This window comes from Xyrauchen texanus, chromosome 31 (genome assembly GCF_025860055.1).
Source record: "Xyrauchen texanus isolate HMW12.3.18 chromosome 31, RBS_HiC_50CHRs, whole genome shotgun sequence".
Taxonomy (NCBI): domain Eukaryota; kingdom Metazoa; phylum Chordata; class Actinopteri; order Cypriniformes; family Catostomidae; genus Xyrauchen; species Xyrauchen texanus.
In genome coordinates, this window is record NC_068306.1 from 14,083,934 (window position 1) to 14,104,869 (window position 20,936).

The window sequence follows — 20,936 nt, forward strand, 5'->3', positions numbered from 1 at the left end:
TGTATTTTTGGTCTTCATCCACAAATGTACAAAATTTTTTAGGTTTATTCTTATGTGTCAAAACAATATAAAACATCATGCTCCCAAATAAAATAGCATAATGTACCATACTTCATAAACAGGGTTACAGAATAAACAAATATCAGAATTCAATAAACATCATTTTGTTTACTGAATAAACAAAGTCATCAGTCCTTGGGGATATTTTTATCTGCACATAATATTCTGTGTATGAAAGCACATGCGACCTTAATCACAATAGTTACTATTCTTCTTTGAGTTGGACTGAGGTTCCCATGACAACTGTTGTTCCTGTTGACTGCATTTATCTTCCATGTCAAGTACACTAGACAAGAGTCAGTATCTTGAAATGAAACAGATACAGAATTGCTTGTTATGCCCTCAAGCCTGAAATGGAAAATGACTGTACAACCTGAAAGATCTAGGTTCATTTCTCTGATTTGCACTAGGTTCAAATAGATTCTAATTTTAATGTTTAATATTTTAATAATATTATTTTAATATTATACATATATTCTAATCTATATAGATTTTTTTCTATAAGAACTACATTTTATTCATTGTCTGAATATTACTCAACATTAGGTACATATTAAACTTCCAAAAAAATAACCTCAGGGGCACTTTCATTATTTTTTTTTTTTTTTTTCTGATTTGGACACCTTTTGTTCTCAACCCCGTCACGGACATAATGGATGTGCTTTGAAAATTATTCTACACAATACTGGTAATAAAATAAACATTTACCTACAGCTCAACAGTCACTCAAACCAATTTAATGACTAGAAATCTAACTTTTATGACAGTTGTCTCATTTTTAAGTGATCAAGCTACAAATCAGCAAATTGTGTGTCTGTGGACTCACTTATATTCAGGTTTTTAACTTAAGACCCCGACTTTTTTTGTGTTAGCCCTTAACATGTCAGCCAACTGTGCTCAGCAAATAATACATAGACTTAGTAATTGCATTTCCATTTAAATGATCTAAAATTGTCACTCTCGTCTCAACCCCGTCACAACTCTCCCACCACTAGGCCACTTGCACCCACATATTTTTAAAACCATTTTTCATTGAAGCAAATATATAGAATTTGTCATGTATATTATATTGACTATTCCATATTTTGTTATAATATTCATAACTGTATTGAATAACTCAACCACATCACAGGTTGACAGTGAAGAGTCAGAACAGAAGACATGTATCATTCATGACATTAATACATTCTCTGTATATTTATGGATTAAAATATCATTTTGAAAAGCACTAGTTTACTTCTAATTTCATGTGACATGGTTGAGTTGTTAAGCTTAATGATGCCCTTCAAAATATGACTACAAATTATGATATGTCACCTGTTTCTGCACCATGCTGTTGAAGAAAGCTAAATGATGTCACTTCTGGTTAATAATATCACATATGGGTGGAACTGTATATTTTATGGGCTGAAAATGGTTGTTGTGACAGGGTTGAGTTCAGACTAAGGGACACAACTATATACAAAACTGTTTTTTATAAAAATGTGTGTATTTTTGGGGGGTAAAATATATTTTTCAGCAAAGGAACCCAAATAAATGTTTACATTAATGACCAAAAAAATGACATTTTATTAATGATTTTCTGGGTAGAAATTCAGAAAAGTGCCTCAGGGACATGACCAAAAGCTTGGTGTAAGATGTTCATTTACATAACATCTTGTAAAAAGCTTTTAAAATTGTAGTTTTAAATAAATTTTAGTGAACCACCACTTTAAGTCTGGGGGACGGAAATATTACCGAATCCCAAGAATGACCCAATTGCACGTACAGAAATAGTTTGTTTGAAGTGTAAAATTAGAGAACATTCTGATCTATATTGGGAAATATCACTGTCTCTCATGAACATGCAATGTCACAGAAAGTCTTGAGTTTGAAAAACAGCTTTATTTCATCTACTTTTGTCTGAAACCAATCAGGGAACCACTCGTGGATGCCTATTTCACGAGAAAAAAAAAAGAGAGAGAATGAGAGAGCTGTTAATTATTTGCATAACAGCATTTGGGATGTTTAATCCATGTTGTAAATACTTACTTTTTTTACCACAAACAGCTGTGCAAAAATACAAAATATTAAAATCTCTCCAAGGTTTGAACTAAATGTCGGTGGTGACATAAATTGTCAATGGGAAACTGCTTCCGTGGTCCCCACCCACTGCTCAAACTTCAGAGAGGCGCTTGACATTTGGAATTCCTAAACGGCATGGCCTTTCAGCAACGTTGATTCCCAAATAGATCTAGCATCCCAGAACTCCCAATAATGGTATTCTAAAAGGATCTATGCCAATTGAGGAGGCATGGCTGTAGCCTTTCAGTCAGGAAGACATGAAAAATAATTAATCAATCTCTAAATGTAAACCTTCAACCTTTTATTTCACCATTTGATATGCAAACTATATCCTACCTATCTTTAAATAGGTCATCCATCCATCCATCCATCGTCAACCGCTTATCCTGTGTACAGGGTCGCGGGGGGCTGGAGCCTATCCCAGCTAACATTGGGCGAAAGGCGGGGGACACCCTGGACAGGTCGCCAGTCTATCGCAGCTTTAAATAGGTCATTTTACGAATTTTTCATTGTTTAATTTTCCCCCAAAGGTCAATTTATAGTGTTAGAGACGTTTATGTGCATCAAAAACATCATAATTTAGTTTTCATGCCCATTTGCTGAATGACAACTTTCTATACTTGCATTCTACACATATATAGAAATGAGAACATGGTATTTCGATGGTATAGTGGTATATAGGTATATATATATATGTTATATATAACATGGTATATAGGATCCACATGTGCATTCTAGGGGTAGTGTTGCAGTTTCTCTTAAAATTTAAAAAAACTTTCAACTAAATGTTAAAAAAGTCACTACACATTTTAAAAGATGTCTTAAAGAGATAGTTCACCCAAACTTTAGAGGTGGAATACATCACATGGTCTTACTGAGTCTGGTGAAGCATGTCATGTGGAAGGGTCCCGTGGTAGATCCTACCGAAGGGAGAGGAGTTACTACAACACGGTGACCAGGGACAGGAAGATGCGGTTTACCAATGGTGAAACGCTTTTGCGGAAAAAACATCACACGGGGTTATCAACGGGATAACCAATGCATGTGGAGCACCTACCCCAGTACAGGGCCTAATTGACACATGCAATTTTCATTGGCCTTTTCTCAAAGATCAGGGATGTCTGGGGCTCCCAGGTGCTACCCCTAGTGTCACTACATGGACACAACATCGAGTGAGTGACAGAAGGGGAACACACTGTTACACCCTATCTGTGTATACAAACGTGGAAAAAACTTTTCAGAGGAACAAATTTAAGAGGCAATATCGTTTACTTTATGAAAACATTTATGATGTTGCCTAAGGTTTTGCTGCAAAAAGACCAAAGGCAACAGGAGACAAACAAAGATCTCTGAAAGACAACTAAGTAAATATCTTAGGGGGTCACCTGTCAATCAACCTGCCAAAGAAACAGTGAGCTCAAGCAAAATCTGAGAACATTAAAACAAAAGGAGCCACAAAGGAAAACACCATATTGCAAGACTAAACATTCCTACTATGCTGGCCTGTCAGAAAGATACCAATGATTATGTTGAAAATAAGGTGAAGTCTAATTTATTATGCCTTTTGTATGCCGTGATGCTTCAAACAGACATAAAGAGGTTTTGCATCTGCTTCTTTTGGGAATCAGATATTTAAATAAAAATGACAGTTTTGAATTGTCTCACAGCTTTCTAAGCTTCATTAAAATATTAAAAAACCTTGACAAAAGGATCAAGCAGCAACCTACGGCCAACAGGACCCCAGGTACCATCACTAATGAACAGTGGTGAATGACACTAAAAAGGAGAGCAGACCAGAACGCAGGGCAAACACAGGTTAAGATCACAGAACTTAAAAAAAAAAAAAAAGAAGAAGAATTATTTAATTTAAAAAAAAAAAAAAGCTGCTAATTGTAAGCATGTTCAGTCAGGATTTTATTAACATAAAAATGTATGATCAATCTATCAGACGCTTAATAATAATGGGCTTTTTACTATTCTTTTTCCTTGATCAAATAGTGCCACTATGAGGTCAAAAATTGAATTGCTAGAGGAAGAGAGAAAATCTCAGAATATCACTCTGAAAATTACAGCTAAACAAAAGATACAATTTAAGATAAATAACTATTAGTTTTATTTATTTTTTAGCAAACTGTGTTGATCAACCAAACACCAAAAATATGAACATGAATAATAAATTATTGCAATTTGCATAAACGTTCTAACATTTTTGTAGAGAACTTGCATTTTTACTTTGAGTTAAATCCTATTTTTCTCTATTTTCAACTCTTTTGGGAATTCTCTTTGCATCTCTGAGGGCTAAAGGTGTTTGGCAAGCAATGAGGCAATTATAGCCGGAGAGGATGAGAGATTTGCTTGCTTTGAGTTCCTTTGCTTACATAAGTGTGGAGGTTTTGATGAAGTCAGGCTTTCTCTGGGTTTTTGGATAATTTGGTAGCATCATTTTGTTTGCCTGGAGCTGCAGGAGGTAGAAGCAGGTTTAGTTCTATCAAAACATTATGAACAGTCAGCAACATTTAGTTTTGACATTTTTGCATTTATGAATTTGGCCCTTTTATTAAAAAAATCATTTTAAAACAGCAACATCCAGTGCAAGCTGCACTTTTTTTTTCAATAGATAAGTTCCCATGAGCTTGGTGTTGCTAGTGCCATTGTACCTCCATTACATTTTCTATCTACCTTCTGTCAATGTCTACCTCCGTTACAAAAATTCAGATAAAAGTGTCTTTCTGACATTTGTAGTTTATTAGAATAGAATATTTAGGTTTCTTAAACTTTAGGCAATTTCATGTCCCAGAGGTTGATTTTTATTAAAACTAACAAATCTACTTTTTATTTCTTTTTTGTTATATGAGGACACATTGAAACTGACTTAAAAATCTTTTTACCAGGCTTTTATCATTTATTTTTGGTACTTTTCAAATGCCAAACTTTCAATGTTAAATATGAAAATCCATTGAATGATTACATTTTTAAACCTATGATAATCTAAACAAAGAGTGAAATAAATATAAACTATTTCAGTGTTTGTTGGATGAAAATTATTTTTATAAATCTTTCAAATATTACTACAGTCCCAGAGTTGTGACATAATTTCCACCACACCAAAACATTTTAGCCTAATAAAGTTTTTTCAAACAATGGTGTACTTGTTAACCAAGTAAACACAAATTTCACTGAAGATCATGCTTGAGATAAAGTATGAAGCAAGTGATGTTTAAAGAAAACAAAGAAAAATTAAGGTAATATCATTTGTGATTTTTATTGGCCGTCATTTCCAATCAAGATGCGGTTTTGCCAAATTATGCAAAAGAAGTGAAAATATTATATAATGGTATGTATTTATATATAAAATGTTAGCTCTGAAATATACCTTAGCTAAACAAAGTATTCTGCCCTTTTATTTCTAAAATATTACAAATATAATTTCCACCACAGAATTCTATTACACACAAAACAGAATTTGAGATGTGGTGCTGACACGGTAATGTGAATTGTAATATCTTTATGGAAAAAAAAATAACAAAAATGGCATCATCTTCAGTGATGCATGTACATAAAATATTGTACATAGACATTGTTGGTAGGAAAATAAAAAATACAAATAAACAAAAAATATTGAGAGTGGGAATAGCGAGGCTAAAGTGCTAAAATGCCCGGAGTTGACGAAACGCTATTTTATTTTTCAAGGTATACAAATGGCAATTTTACCATTTTAAAAAAGGTACAGTATCTCTCTAGCAGGAAAAGGATAAAGGATTTCAAGTTAGACATAGCAAACCATAAAAGGGTTAATTCCCCCCATTTTATTGTTTTTTAGCGGAGTTTGTATTTGATTATGTTTTTAATAAGACATTATCAAGGAGAAAATAATACTTATTTTACTCAGTGGATCTTCAGAAACGTGTGAGATATGTTAGTCTAATGGTAAAGATCTTGTTTAGCATCCAAGAAGGAATCCTGGTATAAAGGTATAGTTCATCCCAAAATGTAAATTCTCTCATCATTTACTCACCCTCATGCCATCCCAGATGTGTATGACTTTCTTCCTTCTGCTGAACACAAACAAAGATTTTTTTGAAAAATATCTCAGCTTTGTTAGTCCATTCAATGCGCATGAATGGTGATCAACTCTGAAACTCCAAAAAGCACATAAAAGTAGCATAAAATTATCAATATTACTCCAGTGGTTATGTCTTCATATACATGATAGGTGTGGGTGAGAAATAGGTCAATATTTATGTAAATTTTTAGTGCAAATGTCCACTTTCACTTCCACATTCTTCTTTTGTTTTGGAGATTTGCATTATTTGTGCATATTGCCAACTACAGGGCAGGAAGGAGAATTTAAAGTAAAAAAAAGGACTTAAATGATCTGTTTCTCACACTCAAATATAATATCACTTCTGAAGATATCGGTTTAACCAATGGACAAGTATGGACTGAATTTTATGCTGCCTTTATGTGCTTTTTGGGATTTCAAAGTTCTGGCCAACATTCACTTGCATTGAATGGACCTACAGAGCTGAGATATTTTCGAAAATTAAAAAATCTAAATCTATTTGTTTGTGTTCAGCAGAAGAAAGAATATCACACACATCTGGGATGGCAGGCAAGAGTTTGAGTAAATGATGAGAGAATTTTTATTTTTGGGTATAATATTCCTTTGAATCCTGACCTAAGACCTAAAAACTCTTTGCAACTGGACACCAATTGATCACCATGCAGTTTTGTTGTATGGAAAAGAGCAGCTTTGACATTTTCATAATAATAACTCATAATAAAAAAGTTTCAAGCAATATGTGAGTGGGTAGATGATGGAACACGTGCCCCCTCAATTTACATTTACATTTATGCATTTGGCAGACGCTTTTATCCAAAGCGACTTACAGTGCACGTAAGTTTAAATGGGCATGAAACTTCTTAGTGGTTTGATATGGTAAATCTACTTTAAATATATTAAAGAGCCAAAAATAAGCATGAGATGTCAAGGGTGGCAGTGTAGTATATTCTAAAAGATTATAATGATTGCTCACCAATATTTTGTATCAAAGAACATTTTTTAATGTCATGCAGACTGAGATGAATTTCAAAATAATTAGCAAATGGGTTGAATCCATCAAAACTTCCATCAGTTCGGTTATAATGTGCGCCACCACCTCCTCACACTCCTTCTGCTTGAGCATGCTGGTCAAGGCAGATTCGGTAAGGCAGCCTGGGACAATGTCTAAGGCCTCAATGGACTGGACCAGCATAACTGGATCAGAATCAGTGCAACTCTTGTCAGCCAGTGATTTGGCAGCTGAACGAGGCATGCTCACTTCTTTAGTAATAAATAATACTAACAAGTAGGGCACAGTCAGGGTAAACTTAACCATTACATTAATGTTATATAACTATCACATTAAATGTACATTCATTATTATTTTTTTTAATTATTATTCACTTGGTGAACACACAATTCAACTGCCTATGCAAAATCTTATTGTAGAGTTCAATACTGAATAAACAAAAATATAAATTAAGATTAACAGGAGACCATGGTTATAGTTGTCTCAAGGGAAGTCATAAGGGACTGGTTTGATATCTCAGTAAATATTATATTTTGAGTCACAAATGTTTGTTTTGTTTCATAATTGTTGCTAATTGATTTAATGACGGGTTCCCATTGTGACAACTTACCTCATCTAGTGTGACAACATGCCATTGTCAAAGTTTAATTAAATAACTATCTTTTTTTTTCTGGGAAACAATGGAGGAAATAACCAGTTTTTTGTAGCCAAGACTTATAAGGGATAGTTCACTCACTTTGAAGCTCCAAAAAGCACATGAATGTAGCATGAAAGTAATCCATGACTACGTTTACACAGTCAGTATTTGTGATTGACAACCGTATTTACCTACAGGTGTGAGTCTTAAAATGTCCCGTTCATACAACAGTTTAGAGTAGCGGCATGAATTCTGTCTGTCTGGAACGAACAACCGAAGTAACAACCATATTCTAACAGCTGTAACCATAGTGTCAGTGACTAAAAGACATCATAACACTGACATGTAACAATTGATGCCAGGTTATTAAATAAATAAGTCCAATTGAGGCCTGAGTTCATCCATCAGATCATAATTATCCAGCAGAGGCTTTGAATGCTTTTTTAACCACATGCAATTTACAGCTTTTGTGTCGCTCGGCTTGTGCCCGTGAGCAGCCGGTGAAACTGGAAAACAGTGGCTGAATCTTCAGATGACACGCAGCTCATTTCTCCGTCTCTGCAAGTTAATGAAACCTTGCATGAAACACACAAGATACACGTGTGTACAGTGCAGCATGGCTCTCACATGACGTAACAAACAGCTATTTGTCCAGTACGGTTCCCTTCACACAGCACAGGTTTGCTGAGAATGCGGTTGTGAGTCCTGAAAATTTGCAGGTGTCAGTTTGGTTATAGAATGTGGTTGTCACTCTCGTAAATAACCAAACTGTGTGTGAAAGACCGTATTAAAGAACTCAAAACATGTCGGACAACCGTATTCTGCTGCTGTGTAAACATGTCCCATATGACTCCAATGGTTATATCCATATCTTCACAAGCAATATGATAGGTGTAGGTGAGAAACGGATCAATACTAATAACCTTTTTACTATAATTCTACACTTTCACCAGCACTTCTTTATGCATTCATGAATATTTTTTGGCAATTCACATTTTTCGTGCATATCACTATTTAGACATGGACGAGAAAGGAAAAAAGGAAGAGAGCCTAAAGCATAAAAATAATAAATAAATAATATTTGCACAACAGCCCAGTAGGTGGCGATATGCATGGAGAATGTGAAATTCCAAAAACTAAAGAAGAAAAATGTGAAAGTGAAAGTGTAAATTGATAGTTAAAAGAAAATAAATATTGATCTGTTTCTCACCCACACTTATCTTTTCACTTCTGATGACAGATTTAACCACTGGAGCTTTATGAATTACTTTTATGCTGCCTTTTTGCCTTTATGTGCTTTTGGAGGTTCACGGTTCTGATCGCCATTCACTTGCATTGTTTGAATCTACAGAGCTGAGATATTCTTCTGAAAATCTTTGTTTGTGTTTGGCAAAATACAGAAAATCATACACATCTGGGATGGCATGAGGGTGAGTAAATGATTTTCATTTTTTGGGGGAACCTGAGACTCGTAGTGACGGATTAATTGACAGCTGCTGTCAGACTCTATGTTATTATTATTCCTCACACGGTCGCAAGACGACATGTACATGAATCTGGCGTGGTGAGCTGGAACCTGCTTACGTCAGCTGTCACCGCTTACGTCACGAAGTACCGCAACAGCCAATAGGAAAATTCAACTGCAGTAGTCACCGTTCAACCTGAAGAGGGCAGCACTCAGACGTTTTTGCACCATATATTGTAGAATTAAAACACTTTAAATACAAATGTCAAAAAAAATACTCGAATCAATGACCAGTACTAATAAAGCCCCATGCTTACAGATCATTAACTAAAAAAAGTTGGTTTAGGGTTTAGTTACCCTTTAATCACGAAAATGCAATCATTTTAAAATGTTTCACGCATTAAAAGATGTCATTAACATGTTGACACTCACCCGTATGCCTCTAGACTACGGCTCCTACTCTTTTAATACAGATAAACGGCGCCTTTGTGCATGTTGCTTCTGTGTGTTTTTGACTACAGTTGCTAAGTAACCAGGTGCATGTGCCATGGTGGATGAGTTGGCACACATTTGTACATGCAATTCCGAACTCAGCCTTTCTCTCTCACACTGACAAATAGTAATATATTAACTAACATAAACCATTTAAAGTGAACTTAAAAAATGTCCCTAAAAATGGCTACAATCTTAAAAGAAATGGTGACCATTTAAGACCTTTAAACCCTTTAGTCCCTTTACTTTTTAAAGTGATGGTTCATTAAATGAAATGTTAAAAGCTTTTTACAAGATGTTGATATGTACATTATAATCAGTTAAAATAATGATTGCATTAAATCTCTTCTTTATATCTTAGACCAAGCATATCGTCATGTACAGTATCTGAAGCACTTAACTGAATTTGTACCAAGAAAACAATAAATAAAATATGGGCATTGTTTATCATTTATTCATTATTGCAAACATTTATTTGTGATCCTTTTATAAGTTGATGTGCTGCGAGACAAAATGCATGGTGTAAGGTAGAAAGAAGTCATTCTTTTATAATAAAGTTGATTTCAATGCAATAAATTAGTTTAATTCTTTGTAATGGACATATCAACACCTTGTAACATTTCATTTTAGTGAACCACAACTTTAAAAAAGACTTTGGGACTGAAATATTACTGAATTCTGAGAATGATCCTTGTACAGATGACTTTTAATGTATAATGCTGTTGCAAGAATTAAGAAAACAAGAATTAAGCCTATATGTGGATTGTGTAGTTAAATTAACCATTCATATGCATATAAAAGATGGGTAAAAGAATGTTGCAGCTACAAGCTAATCTCCTAACATAGTCTACTGAGGATTGCGTCTTTCACTTAGTTAAAACATTGTTGATTTCTGATTTAATGACCCCAGTGTGTGTTCTATGGTTTGGCTGGATGGGAACGCTAGAGGGCGCTGTGGTGGTTTCGCACATAGTAATCGTTTCTCCTTGCTGAGCTGAAGGAGTTCTTTTAGTCAACATCAGCTTCCTGAGCTCAAACACACATCTGGACAAAAATGGTACGTTCATACATATCAGACACCATTGTTTATCAGAAGTTCCTCGTTATCTCTGGATTCACTTAATCGCATACGTCTAAGCAGATATGAAAAAAATTGCTTTCCCAAAAGGCTGTTTTTTAATGCTGCTGGGTCACATGACAGTAGCGAGCTAGCGCAGAGTTATTCATCCCATGTTTCCAGGAATAGAGATTCAGGATATAGACTGTTAATCTCGCTTAAACGGATGCAGTTTATTATGATCGAAGTATATTCTTTTCCGTGTGAACTAATGATCTGTTTCAGTTGTGCGACGCATAATCTGATGTTTTACTGCTAAATGACAACAGCCTGTCAGCCGAGAGTAGCTAACATTAAACTGGACTTCTAGTTTCCTAAACTGTCTTGATAAACGCATTGTTATTGCTTCTAGAATTATTTAGGAATTACACCCAAAATGTATTGGGTATATAATCAACAATAATAACAATAATTGGAGTTTCACCTGAAGTTATACAATACCTTTTTATTCTAATGGAAAATAGTACAACATTTGCTAATTTAACCCTTCTAACGTTGTGTCAATGAGAGGAAAAAATAAACCTTAGATTCAACATTAATTTTAAAGTACTAATATTAATCTGTTTTGCTTGTTTTTTTTTTTTTTTTTTTTGGACAGTGCTTGACTATAGATACTGGAGTCAGTTTAGAATGAATATAATGTATTATCTTTCTTTGAATGCCTAAATTCAAGGAGCCTAAAGGCCCAAACATACTTCACACAAGTACGTGAACACAGACGCAATCTCGATTTCACGTGTCGTTGCGTAGTGAAATGTGTCAGCGCTCAATTCATATATGTGCTGCATTCTCTGCGTTGCCACAAGGGGCGCTAGAGCAGATTTTCTGTTTTCAGTCAACAACAGTCATTGCGAAGCAGAAATTTGCCAAACAATTTAGATTATACAAACATATTTACAACTAGGGATGCACCGATACGATTTATCCAATTCCAATCCAAATCTCAGAATCGACCGATCATGATCCGATACCAGTGTTGTTGTTTTTGCATTATCAGTTTAGAATATCTTTACATTATTGTGTGGAACTAATTGGGTGTACTCTTTAATATGTAAAGAAACACAAACCTATAACTACACATTTTCTCCATATAACTGTATAGCTTCAGAAACACTTTATTATTAACTAGTATACTGGATAATGTAGCAGCAAAATTAACAGTAATTACAGTATAAGTAGTCAGTAGAAAAGACTACAACATTTTTTCAACTTGCATCTGGACTTAAAGGATTCTGATCTTTTTTTTTGTTCAATTCAGTTTTAAGGATAGTTAAGATATAAGGTTAAGATATAAGTTCACTTTTTCATTCACACAGTTATTTTATGGATTATAATTTGTAAAAAAAAAAAAGATAAAAATAATAATATATAATTATAATAGTAATATATCTCAGTCACACACCTTTTAAACCCTCACACTTTTATTTTGACATTCTGAACTCTCCAGGAAGTCCTGTATGTGTCTGTTTGTAGGCAAGTTCACAGTAGTTTAATTCACTTTTTACTCAAATTCTGGTAAATAAAATAAATAAATATGCCATTCTAAATGCCTAAAAATAGCCATGGGTGTGTTTGTGTGTGTGTGTGTGTGTGTACAGAGCAGCGCTGGAGCTGCGCATGCATTTTATATGCCTTTTGTGATTCACAGAGCTATCGCACATCTTCAAGTGGCTTTGAATAAAATGCACGAGGCATATGAACTACTTTAATTGTGTTTTAATGGTTCTTTTATGTCTTTTTTTGAGCATGACAGTAACGAACATGTCTAACACAGTATCGGATTTGGATCAGGCTCCTCGGACTGATAACCGATCCGTCTAAAAGCTTCAGTATCGGAGCCGATACCGATCCAGGTATCGGATCAGTGCATCCCTATTTACAACCCCTCGTCCCCTTCATTAGAAAACAGTGATTGAAAATGCTTGGCAAGAAATTGCAGCTACCCTAAATTCTGATAACGACATTAACTACAGGACCGATTTGTCCGAGCCAGGAAGAAATGGAAAGGTGTCCGCAGCAGAGATGCCGCAACTAGCTATGGATATCCAGTCATTTTGAACATGTTGGGATGGCTTTTTGACTTCATAAAACACCGGACCACAGAGTCAAATTTTCGTGATTCGGTTTAGTGGCAGCTAAAAAAAACTATCGCCCCCTTGTGGCATGAGGTTTGTAACCACCAGAGCAACGCAAGGGCGCGCGTAATGTACAACAGGACCACACGTATGTCATGCGTTGGCCAAGCGCTCGCGTCTACATTCGCATACTCGCGTTAAGTATGTTTCGACCTTAAGCTATTTTGTATCCTAAAATATGTAAAAGGCTACAGGGAGCTTCACTGAAAAAAAAAAATATGGCTTTCTAAAAGTACTTTCTACATGAAATAATTTGAACAGGAAAATATGAAGTAAATTCTACATTTGTACTCAATTTAAACATGTAAAAATGAATGCTCTAACTAGCTTATAATAAAATATTATTTATGATTGTTATCTTACAATGCATCATCATGAATGAATCCTAAAATCGAAAGCTCATTTATTTGCTATTTTGAGTAAATTTCACAGTTAAATAAAATAAGTGCATTTTAATTAACTTTTCAAAGCTGGTTTTCCAGCATTCACCAGGATTGAGTAATTAATGAGCTTGCATGGTTTCACTGTTTGCAAGTTGATTTAAAAGCTTGTATTGTTGATTTTGTTGTTATGGTTGGTAACTTTTGGGAAGTCTGAGGTTCATTTTCTATTTAAAATGAAGCATTCATGCTTAAAAACAAAAAACAAATATCCATTGATTGTTAGCGTCATCGTGTTTTGTGTACGAAGTGGTCAGGTCTGCATGCGCTGCTCTAGATCTTGGTACTATTGCCATTAAAGCAAGGTGATGTTGTCTCATAGACTACATAGCATGCATTAAGCTTCCTTCTGGTTTCAATGTCTCATGTGTTACATGACTAAGAACATCAATAAAACATTGAAATCCTAGTACACTTGTAAAGGCATGGCTTAATCCATTGCTACATTGGTTGAGTAAAATGTACAATCAAAGAGAGAGTCAATTTTACTGTAGAATTTCTATTTAAAGCCACTAAGAATCGTGTGTAGCCTTTACTTTAAAATAGGGTCTGTTAAATTTACTAGCAATTTCTGCATGGAAATTGTTTCCTTAGTAAACCCCACTCAACAAAACAAAAAAAATCAATGGTATGTTTATGTCTCTGTCATACAGAAGCAGATTAAAAAGGGCTAACATTTTTATGAATATCCATTTTTGGAAATTAAAATCGCATCAATTTTAAATGCTTCAGTGCATGACTTTAAAATAACCAGTGTATTATGCATTTATGTCTTACTCAAAATACAATTTTGTCATATTTCTGGTTGTAAAAAGATCTGCAAGATTGTGACCAGACATAATGATGCATCGCATCATTTATAAAGAATCACAATTAAATTAAATTGTTGTTAGAGCAAATATTTATACATTGTGTAAGGTGGTCCATCTTTGGTAAAACATTGACATGCTTTTGGATTGTCAGCAGTGTTTACAGTGAGACTATATGTTCTAATAGGATTCCTCAGCATCATACAGAAGCTCTCACCCCAAGCGTCACACTAACCATTTGCAGCAAGTGCTATCCATTTATCATCTACAATCACCTAACATTTTAACTAACATATGAGTTTTCCATGGAATATTATTGTTTATCCACTTTGTTGTTTCAGTTTCCTTCTGTCTCACTCTCACACCATCTTTTTTTGTGTGTGTGTGATCATGCTTCCACACATCCCCCTCCACCTCACCCTTCCTCACCCACTGTTCCCCATCCTGTCTCCAATCCACCACTGCGTTGTATTCAGGCTGGTCACAGAGTAAGTGCCCTCTGCAGACCTCATGCTTGTGGCTTGCTGAATTTTAGACTAGTGCTGCTTCTTCTGGGCTGCTGGATCTTGCACGATTCCTCTCACCTCTCTGCCTTCTGTTTAAACTCTTTTTTGCAAGAAGCCTGCAAGTACATTAGTTTAATTCCTCTGATCATAAAATTCCAATGACTAATCATCTAATTATAAGCTTGCAGTTTAAGAATTAAGGAATACTTATATTCCTTACTTTAACATCATAATGTACATGCCATGTTAAAAATATATCATTCTGTTTCTAAGCATTGCTGCAACATATTTTGTGTGTTTTGCATATTTCATGAACCCCTTTATGCATATTTTAGACATAGGGTAATTATAGGCTAGTTTCAGTGAAGGCTGGACCAAACAAAGTAGTGATCTCATGGGAATAATCTGCTATGTTCGGAATGTAATACCACTGTAGTGTGTTTATCTAAAATAGCATGCTGTATGCAACAGCAACTGTTTCAGTAGTATGCCACATTTGTCTTATGACCATGCAAATTCTTGCAACTGATGACAACACGTGTAACCAATTAAAGATCATACTGACCTCTTTTCTCAATACAAAAAAATACACATTTCAGAGTTTTTTTTAAAATAATAATAATTATTATTATTGTTGCATGAACGTGTGTAGACGTATGTTTTAACATTTTGAAAATTATATTATTTGCTAATTTTTTATTTATTAATGCCAGAAGCCCTCGAGCGTTTCATACCTGCCCATTGCAGTGTCATAAATAACTTTGCAGACTAAGTCTAGTGTGACCGTGGCTTAATTCATAGAATGGTGTCCATTTATCAACTTGTAAATAAAAAAGTTACAGTTTGCTTTGTATAAAACCAGTATGTATTTTAATCATACCCTTCAGGGTATTCCATGCTTAGAAAAAATTAAAGGAATAATTCACCCAAAAAAAGAAAATTCTCTCATCATTTACTCAACCTCATGCCATACCAAATCTGTATACCTGTCTTTCTACTGCAGAAGAATATCTCAACTCCATACATGGGTCCATACAATGCAATATATCACTAACGTGTTTAATTTTGCCAATAGCTGGTCCTTGTGTTAGGTGACCTGCACATTCCCCATCGATGCAACACCCTACCTGCCAAATTCAAGAAGTTATTGGTGCCTGGCAAGATTCAGCACATCCTCTGCACAGGAAACCTCTGTACAAAGGAGAGCTATGACTACCTGAAAACATTAGCTGGAGACGTGCACATTGTCAGAGGAGACTTTGATGAGGTTGAGTTTTATTTCCGTTTCTTATTTAAAGGGATAGTTCATACAAAATTCTGAATTCTGTCCCAAACCTGCATGACTGACTTTTATGGAACAAAAGGAGATGTTATGCAAAATGACTGGATCATTCACAATTCACAATTTTTCTTCATACAATGAGAGTGAATGATCACTGAGACCAACCTTTTGTCTAACATCTACTTTTGTGTTCTATGGAAGACAGAAAGTCAAACTGGTTCAGGACAACATGAGGGTGAGTAAACGATGACAGAATTTTCATTTTTAGATGAACTATTCCTTTAATTAATCACTTTTTCATAGATGCTTATGTACTTGTTTATCCATGTTCCTTGAATGTTATGTCGATATTGGACTCGTTTTACTGTGGATATAGATACTTGTCTACCTGTTTCCTCTTGTCTACCCTTTCTGATAGAACTTGAATTACCCTGAGCAGAAGGTGGTGACGGTGGGGCAGTTTAAGATCGGTCTGATCCACGGCCACCAGGTGATCCCCTGGGGTGACATGGCCAGCTTGGCACTGCTTCAGAGGCAGCTAGATGTGGATATCCTCATCTCTGGCCACACGCACAAATTTGAGGCTTTTGAGAATGAGAACAAATTTTATATTAACCCTGGATCAGCCACCGGGGCCTATAGTGCACTGGAGAGGTAGAGCATTTAATTTGATCTCTTTTATACCTTATAAAAGTAGAAGGTTATATACAGGGATTAGAAATGAAAAGTTTTTCATTTTTGTTCGTTCTGAGCAAAAATAGTATTTTTACATTCCATCAGTGACCTCCTTTCCTAACAGTAGCCAGATAAACCAGTCATTTTAATAAAAAATTAAAATGGTTAACAATTCGGGCAGCAGGAAGTAGTGTAATTCATTTGTTTAATGTAAAATTATCAATATGCAAAAATAACATTAGTAACCTGTTACCAGCATTTTCAATTAAAAGGGATTTTGTTCTCATTTTCTACTATGTTAGGGGGGGGGGGGGGTCGCAAATTTTCCATTTCTAATCCCTGGTTATTTGCAGTTATATGAAGTAATTTTAATGTACATTTATTATTAAATTGTCTCTTCACAGCAACATTACACCATCATTTGTTTTGATGGACATTCAAGCCTCCACAGTTGTAACATATGTCTACCAGCTCATTGGAGATGACGTCAAAGTTGAGAGAATCGAATACAAAAAGTCTTAAAAATTTAGTATGGTGTCAGCTGCCTTCTTTCAGGATGAAAATCTTGTCATTCCCTCTCACCCGAACTTCACCATCGTTGCAAATGCTGTATCATAACATTACGCTATTTTAATGTAATACATACTGTTTATATGTCATCAGAATGTCATGGTTTGTTTGGGTTTGTGGTTTCAGCAGATGGTCGTTGAGGATGCATCAATGTTGTATTATTTGCATAATTTAAGTGAGAATAGTCTGCTAAAATGTTATGTGCCCTAATAGATTTTTCAAGGCCATAAGATCTGCTTTGAAATCATGTTTCATACAATAAAACCCCACATCACATTAAAAGTGTAATTAATGAAGTAAGTGAAATACACTGAACACAATTGGCATTAAAATTATTTTAAAACGTATGGAGCAGTCTTTTACTTGGAACTGCAATTTTAATATCTTAGGTATGTGTGAATTATCATGCAAGAATTTTCAGTCATACATTGAATATATTTTAGGTAAGGAATAAAAAGTCCTCATTCTCTTCTTTCAAATCATTTAAAGACAGGCCGCTGGTGTTCAGAGAGATAAAAATCGACATCAGTTACCTCCCATTCCAAGACAACATACAATAGGCGTGATCCTGAAAATTTCAGTCCATTTTGGAGAATGTTAAATACAGCTGTATGCTTTAAACAGGCTCAAAACAGAAATGAGAAACCTGTTATGTTGATATATCAGGATCATTAAGAAAGACGCATAAGTATTGTAAGTAAAGTACTGCATTAGGAATGGTCTGTAATGTGCCAAACCTACCCTGTATTACAAAGGTAGTCTCACTTTTCATTCTTCTCATTCTTGACTGTACTGTAATTGATTTGTGAAATCTCGGAGACACTATATAGTAAATATTAGGATCACAATTAATACTTTTCACCATTGCTCATATACTGAATTATACAACATTTTAACCTGTTTTTACTTTCCACTCCTTTGATGATTTTAGGGAAAGTTGTTTTCTTGACTTTTTTTGCAGTCAAATATCTCTTTCCACTTACTTGTATCTTGCTAGTTGTAGTTTGAGGGTTTGTGATGTGTCCCATTTCTGGGGCATGTGATGACCTCTGCTGTTGCTCTGCTAAGTCTGAAACAAAATATAGAGTTTCAGTTAGAGTTCACAATATATTGCTCATATAAAAATATATATAATTTCACAAATTATGTATTTAATTATAATAAATTGTATTACCAACTGAGACAAACAAAATGATTATTGTACCTGTCCTGATACATCGATGTAATACATTCATGTAGTGCTGACATATGAGCTGCCGCATGTGCTCTTTGTTGTAGGCCTCTGCAACACTGTACAGAAAGTGCTTCTGTCCTGGTGTCAAGCCTGGATGTTAAAATCAAGAGAGTTCATTTGAATTTACATAGTAATTTGTGAGTTATTTGGTAGCAATTTCTCAGTTTTTATATTATAATATAGTAGTAACAGATACAAATCATTGTAAATGTGACATGTTGTATAATCACTGTATACGGGGACCAAAGTCTGAGATGACTAGTGAAAGTACTTTTCCAGTTTACATTTTCACACATTTTCTTCTTTACAAATAAATGATCAACTAACAATTTAAGTTAAAAACTGAAAAACACATGAATAAATAAGTAAACATTTTTTTTTTTTTTTTTTTTTTTTGCTTTCATGACAGCATGCACCCGAGCTGGCATGAACTCCATCCAGCTGACATAAAGTTAAATACTTCTATCTGGTGCACGTTGAGAGCAAAATTAAGAGGCTAGTATTGTGCTCTTGTAAACAATTTTGTGCTCTTAAAGCTGCAGTACGCAACATTGAAATAAATGAAATGAGAAACAGCACTGCTCCAAACACCCCATAAAAAAGCTAAACTACAGTTTGCAAGTGCACATGGGGACAATGATCTTACTTTTTGGAGAAATGTCCTCTGGTCTGATTAACTGTTTGGCCATAATGACCATTGTTATGTTTGGAAGAAAAAGGGTGTTGCTTGCAAGCTGAAAAACAGCATCCCAACCATGAAGCATGGGTGTGGCAGCATCATGTTGTGGGTGTGCTTTACTGCAGGAGGGACTGGTGCACTTCACAAAATAGATGACATCATGAGGAAGGAAAATTATGTGGATATATTGAAGCAACATCTCAAGACATCAGCCAGGAAGTTTAAGCTCTGTTGGGTCTTCCAAATGGACAATGACCCAAAGCATACCTCCAAAGTTGTGGAAAAATGGCTTAAGGACAACAAAGTCAAGATTTTGTAGTGGCCATCACAAAGCCCTGACCTCAATCTGAACAAAGTCAATGTAAACTTCTGACCCACTGGGAATTTGATGAAAGAAATAAAAGCTGAAATATATAATTCTCTGTACTATTATTCTGACATTTAACATTAAAATAAGGTATTGATCCTAACTGAAGACAGGAAATGTTTTCTACGATTATATGTCAGGAATTGTGGAAAACATTTTTAAGAGTTCAAATGTATTTGGCGAAGGTGTATGTAAACTTCTGACTTCAACTGTAACACTGTGGTTACACAGCCATGAGTTAAATATTTTATAGTTCATATGTTAAGATTATTGTTAGAGTAATTTGTCAGGGGTTTCTAAGGAATGCCTGTTTGGTCTTGGATTCAACTCATTAGGGCCAGAGATGCTCTGGTTACTCTGACCAAATGTAATGGTTCAGAACATTCTGCTGATAAAGCTTGCTAATGTAGCTGTTCGGAAGAAAACCAGACAGGTTGCTGGGGAGATAAAATGATTGTGTCCTGAGTGCAAACATACTGCATAATTATAATGTAGACCATAATTGCAGATGGATGCAATGCAGATTGATGGTGTGCAATAAGTGGCACATAGCGACTGAAGACTGTGCCTTATATATAACATGCATAAGTGATGTATAAATGCAGAATTAGATTCAGAAACATAAAACTTTGACAGTATAAAATAATTATACAAGTTATTTAAATGTGTAAATTATACTGAATTACACAGGATTTAAAGCACATGAGCCTGTTTGCTCATATACATTAAAGCATAATTCTGGCTAAATTAAATAAGCATATATAAGAGATATAATATATATAAAGTAAAAGAGATTAGGCCAAAGTATGATAACATGATAAAAAGCAGATACAAAAAATTATATAAAAAAACTACAAACTTGTTAATTGTACTATTAGCTACTACTTGTGTAGAAGATGCAAATAGACTAATAAATTGGCCTATTAATTAAATAATTATTTATGGAACACAATTTACCACCATCCACATTTTTGAGCCCAGATTAATCGTTCAGACCACATTTCATCACATATGGATAATTACATTTACATGAAAACTTGAAAACACAATAAAGTGTTTCATTCCAGTCAGTTTTTGAGCTTAAATGCAACAAAACGGTGTTTTATGGCACATGCAACTTTTGTCGCTGTTGTTCTCAAGGAGTTGCACGTGTTTCTTAATTTTGAAGTGTCATCTGAACTGCGCTTTCGTACGTTTTTCTGTTTTTTCGACCTCTGTGGGCTTCCGTAGGTGACCGATATGGCTGTTCGATTCCAGAATTTTGGGAATCGACTCTGATTCCTGGTTTTGGAATCGATTCCAAGAGTCGATTCCAGACTCATTTTTTTGTTT

At 34.8% G+C, this 20,936-nt stretch overlaps 1 protein-coding gene across 1 annotated transcript; it reads left to right on the forward strand.

The window, feature by feature from the left end:
* Window positions 1-10,752: 10,752 nt before the first annotated feature.
* Window positions 10,753-17,662, forward strand: LOC127625155 (vacuolar protein sorting-associated protein 29). Its single transcript, XM_052100250.1, has 4 exons — window positions 10,753-10,847; window positions 15,873-16,064; window positions 16,498-16,733; window positions 17,159-17,662. The coding sequence occupies exons 1-4, from the start codon at window positions 10,845-10,847 to the stop codon at window positions 17,274-17,276; spliced, it is 549 nt and encodes a 182-aa protein (XP_051956210.1). The 5' UTR covers window positions 10,753-10,844; the 3' UTR covers window positions 17,277-17,662.
* Window positions 17,663-20,936: the final 3,274 nt, after the last annotated feature.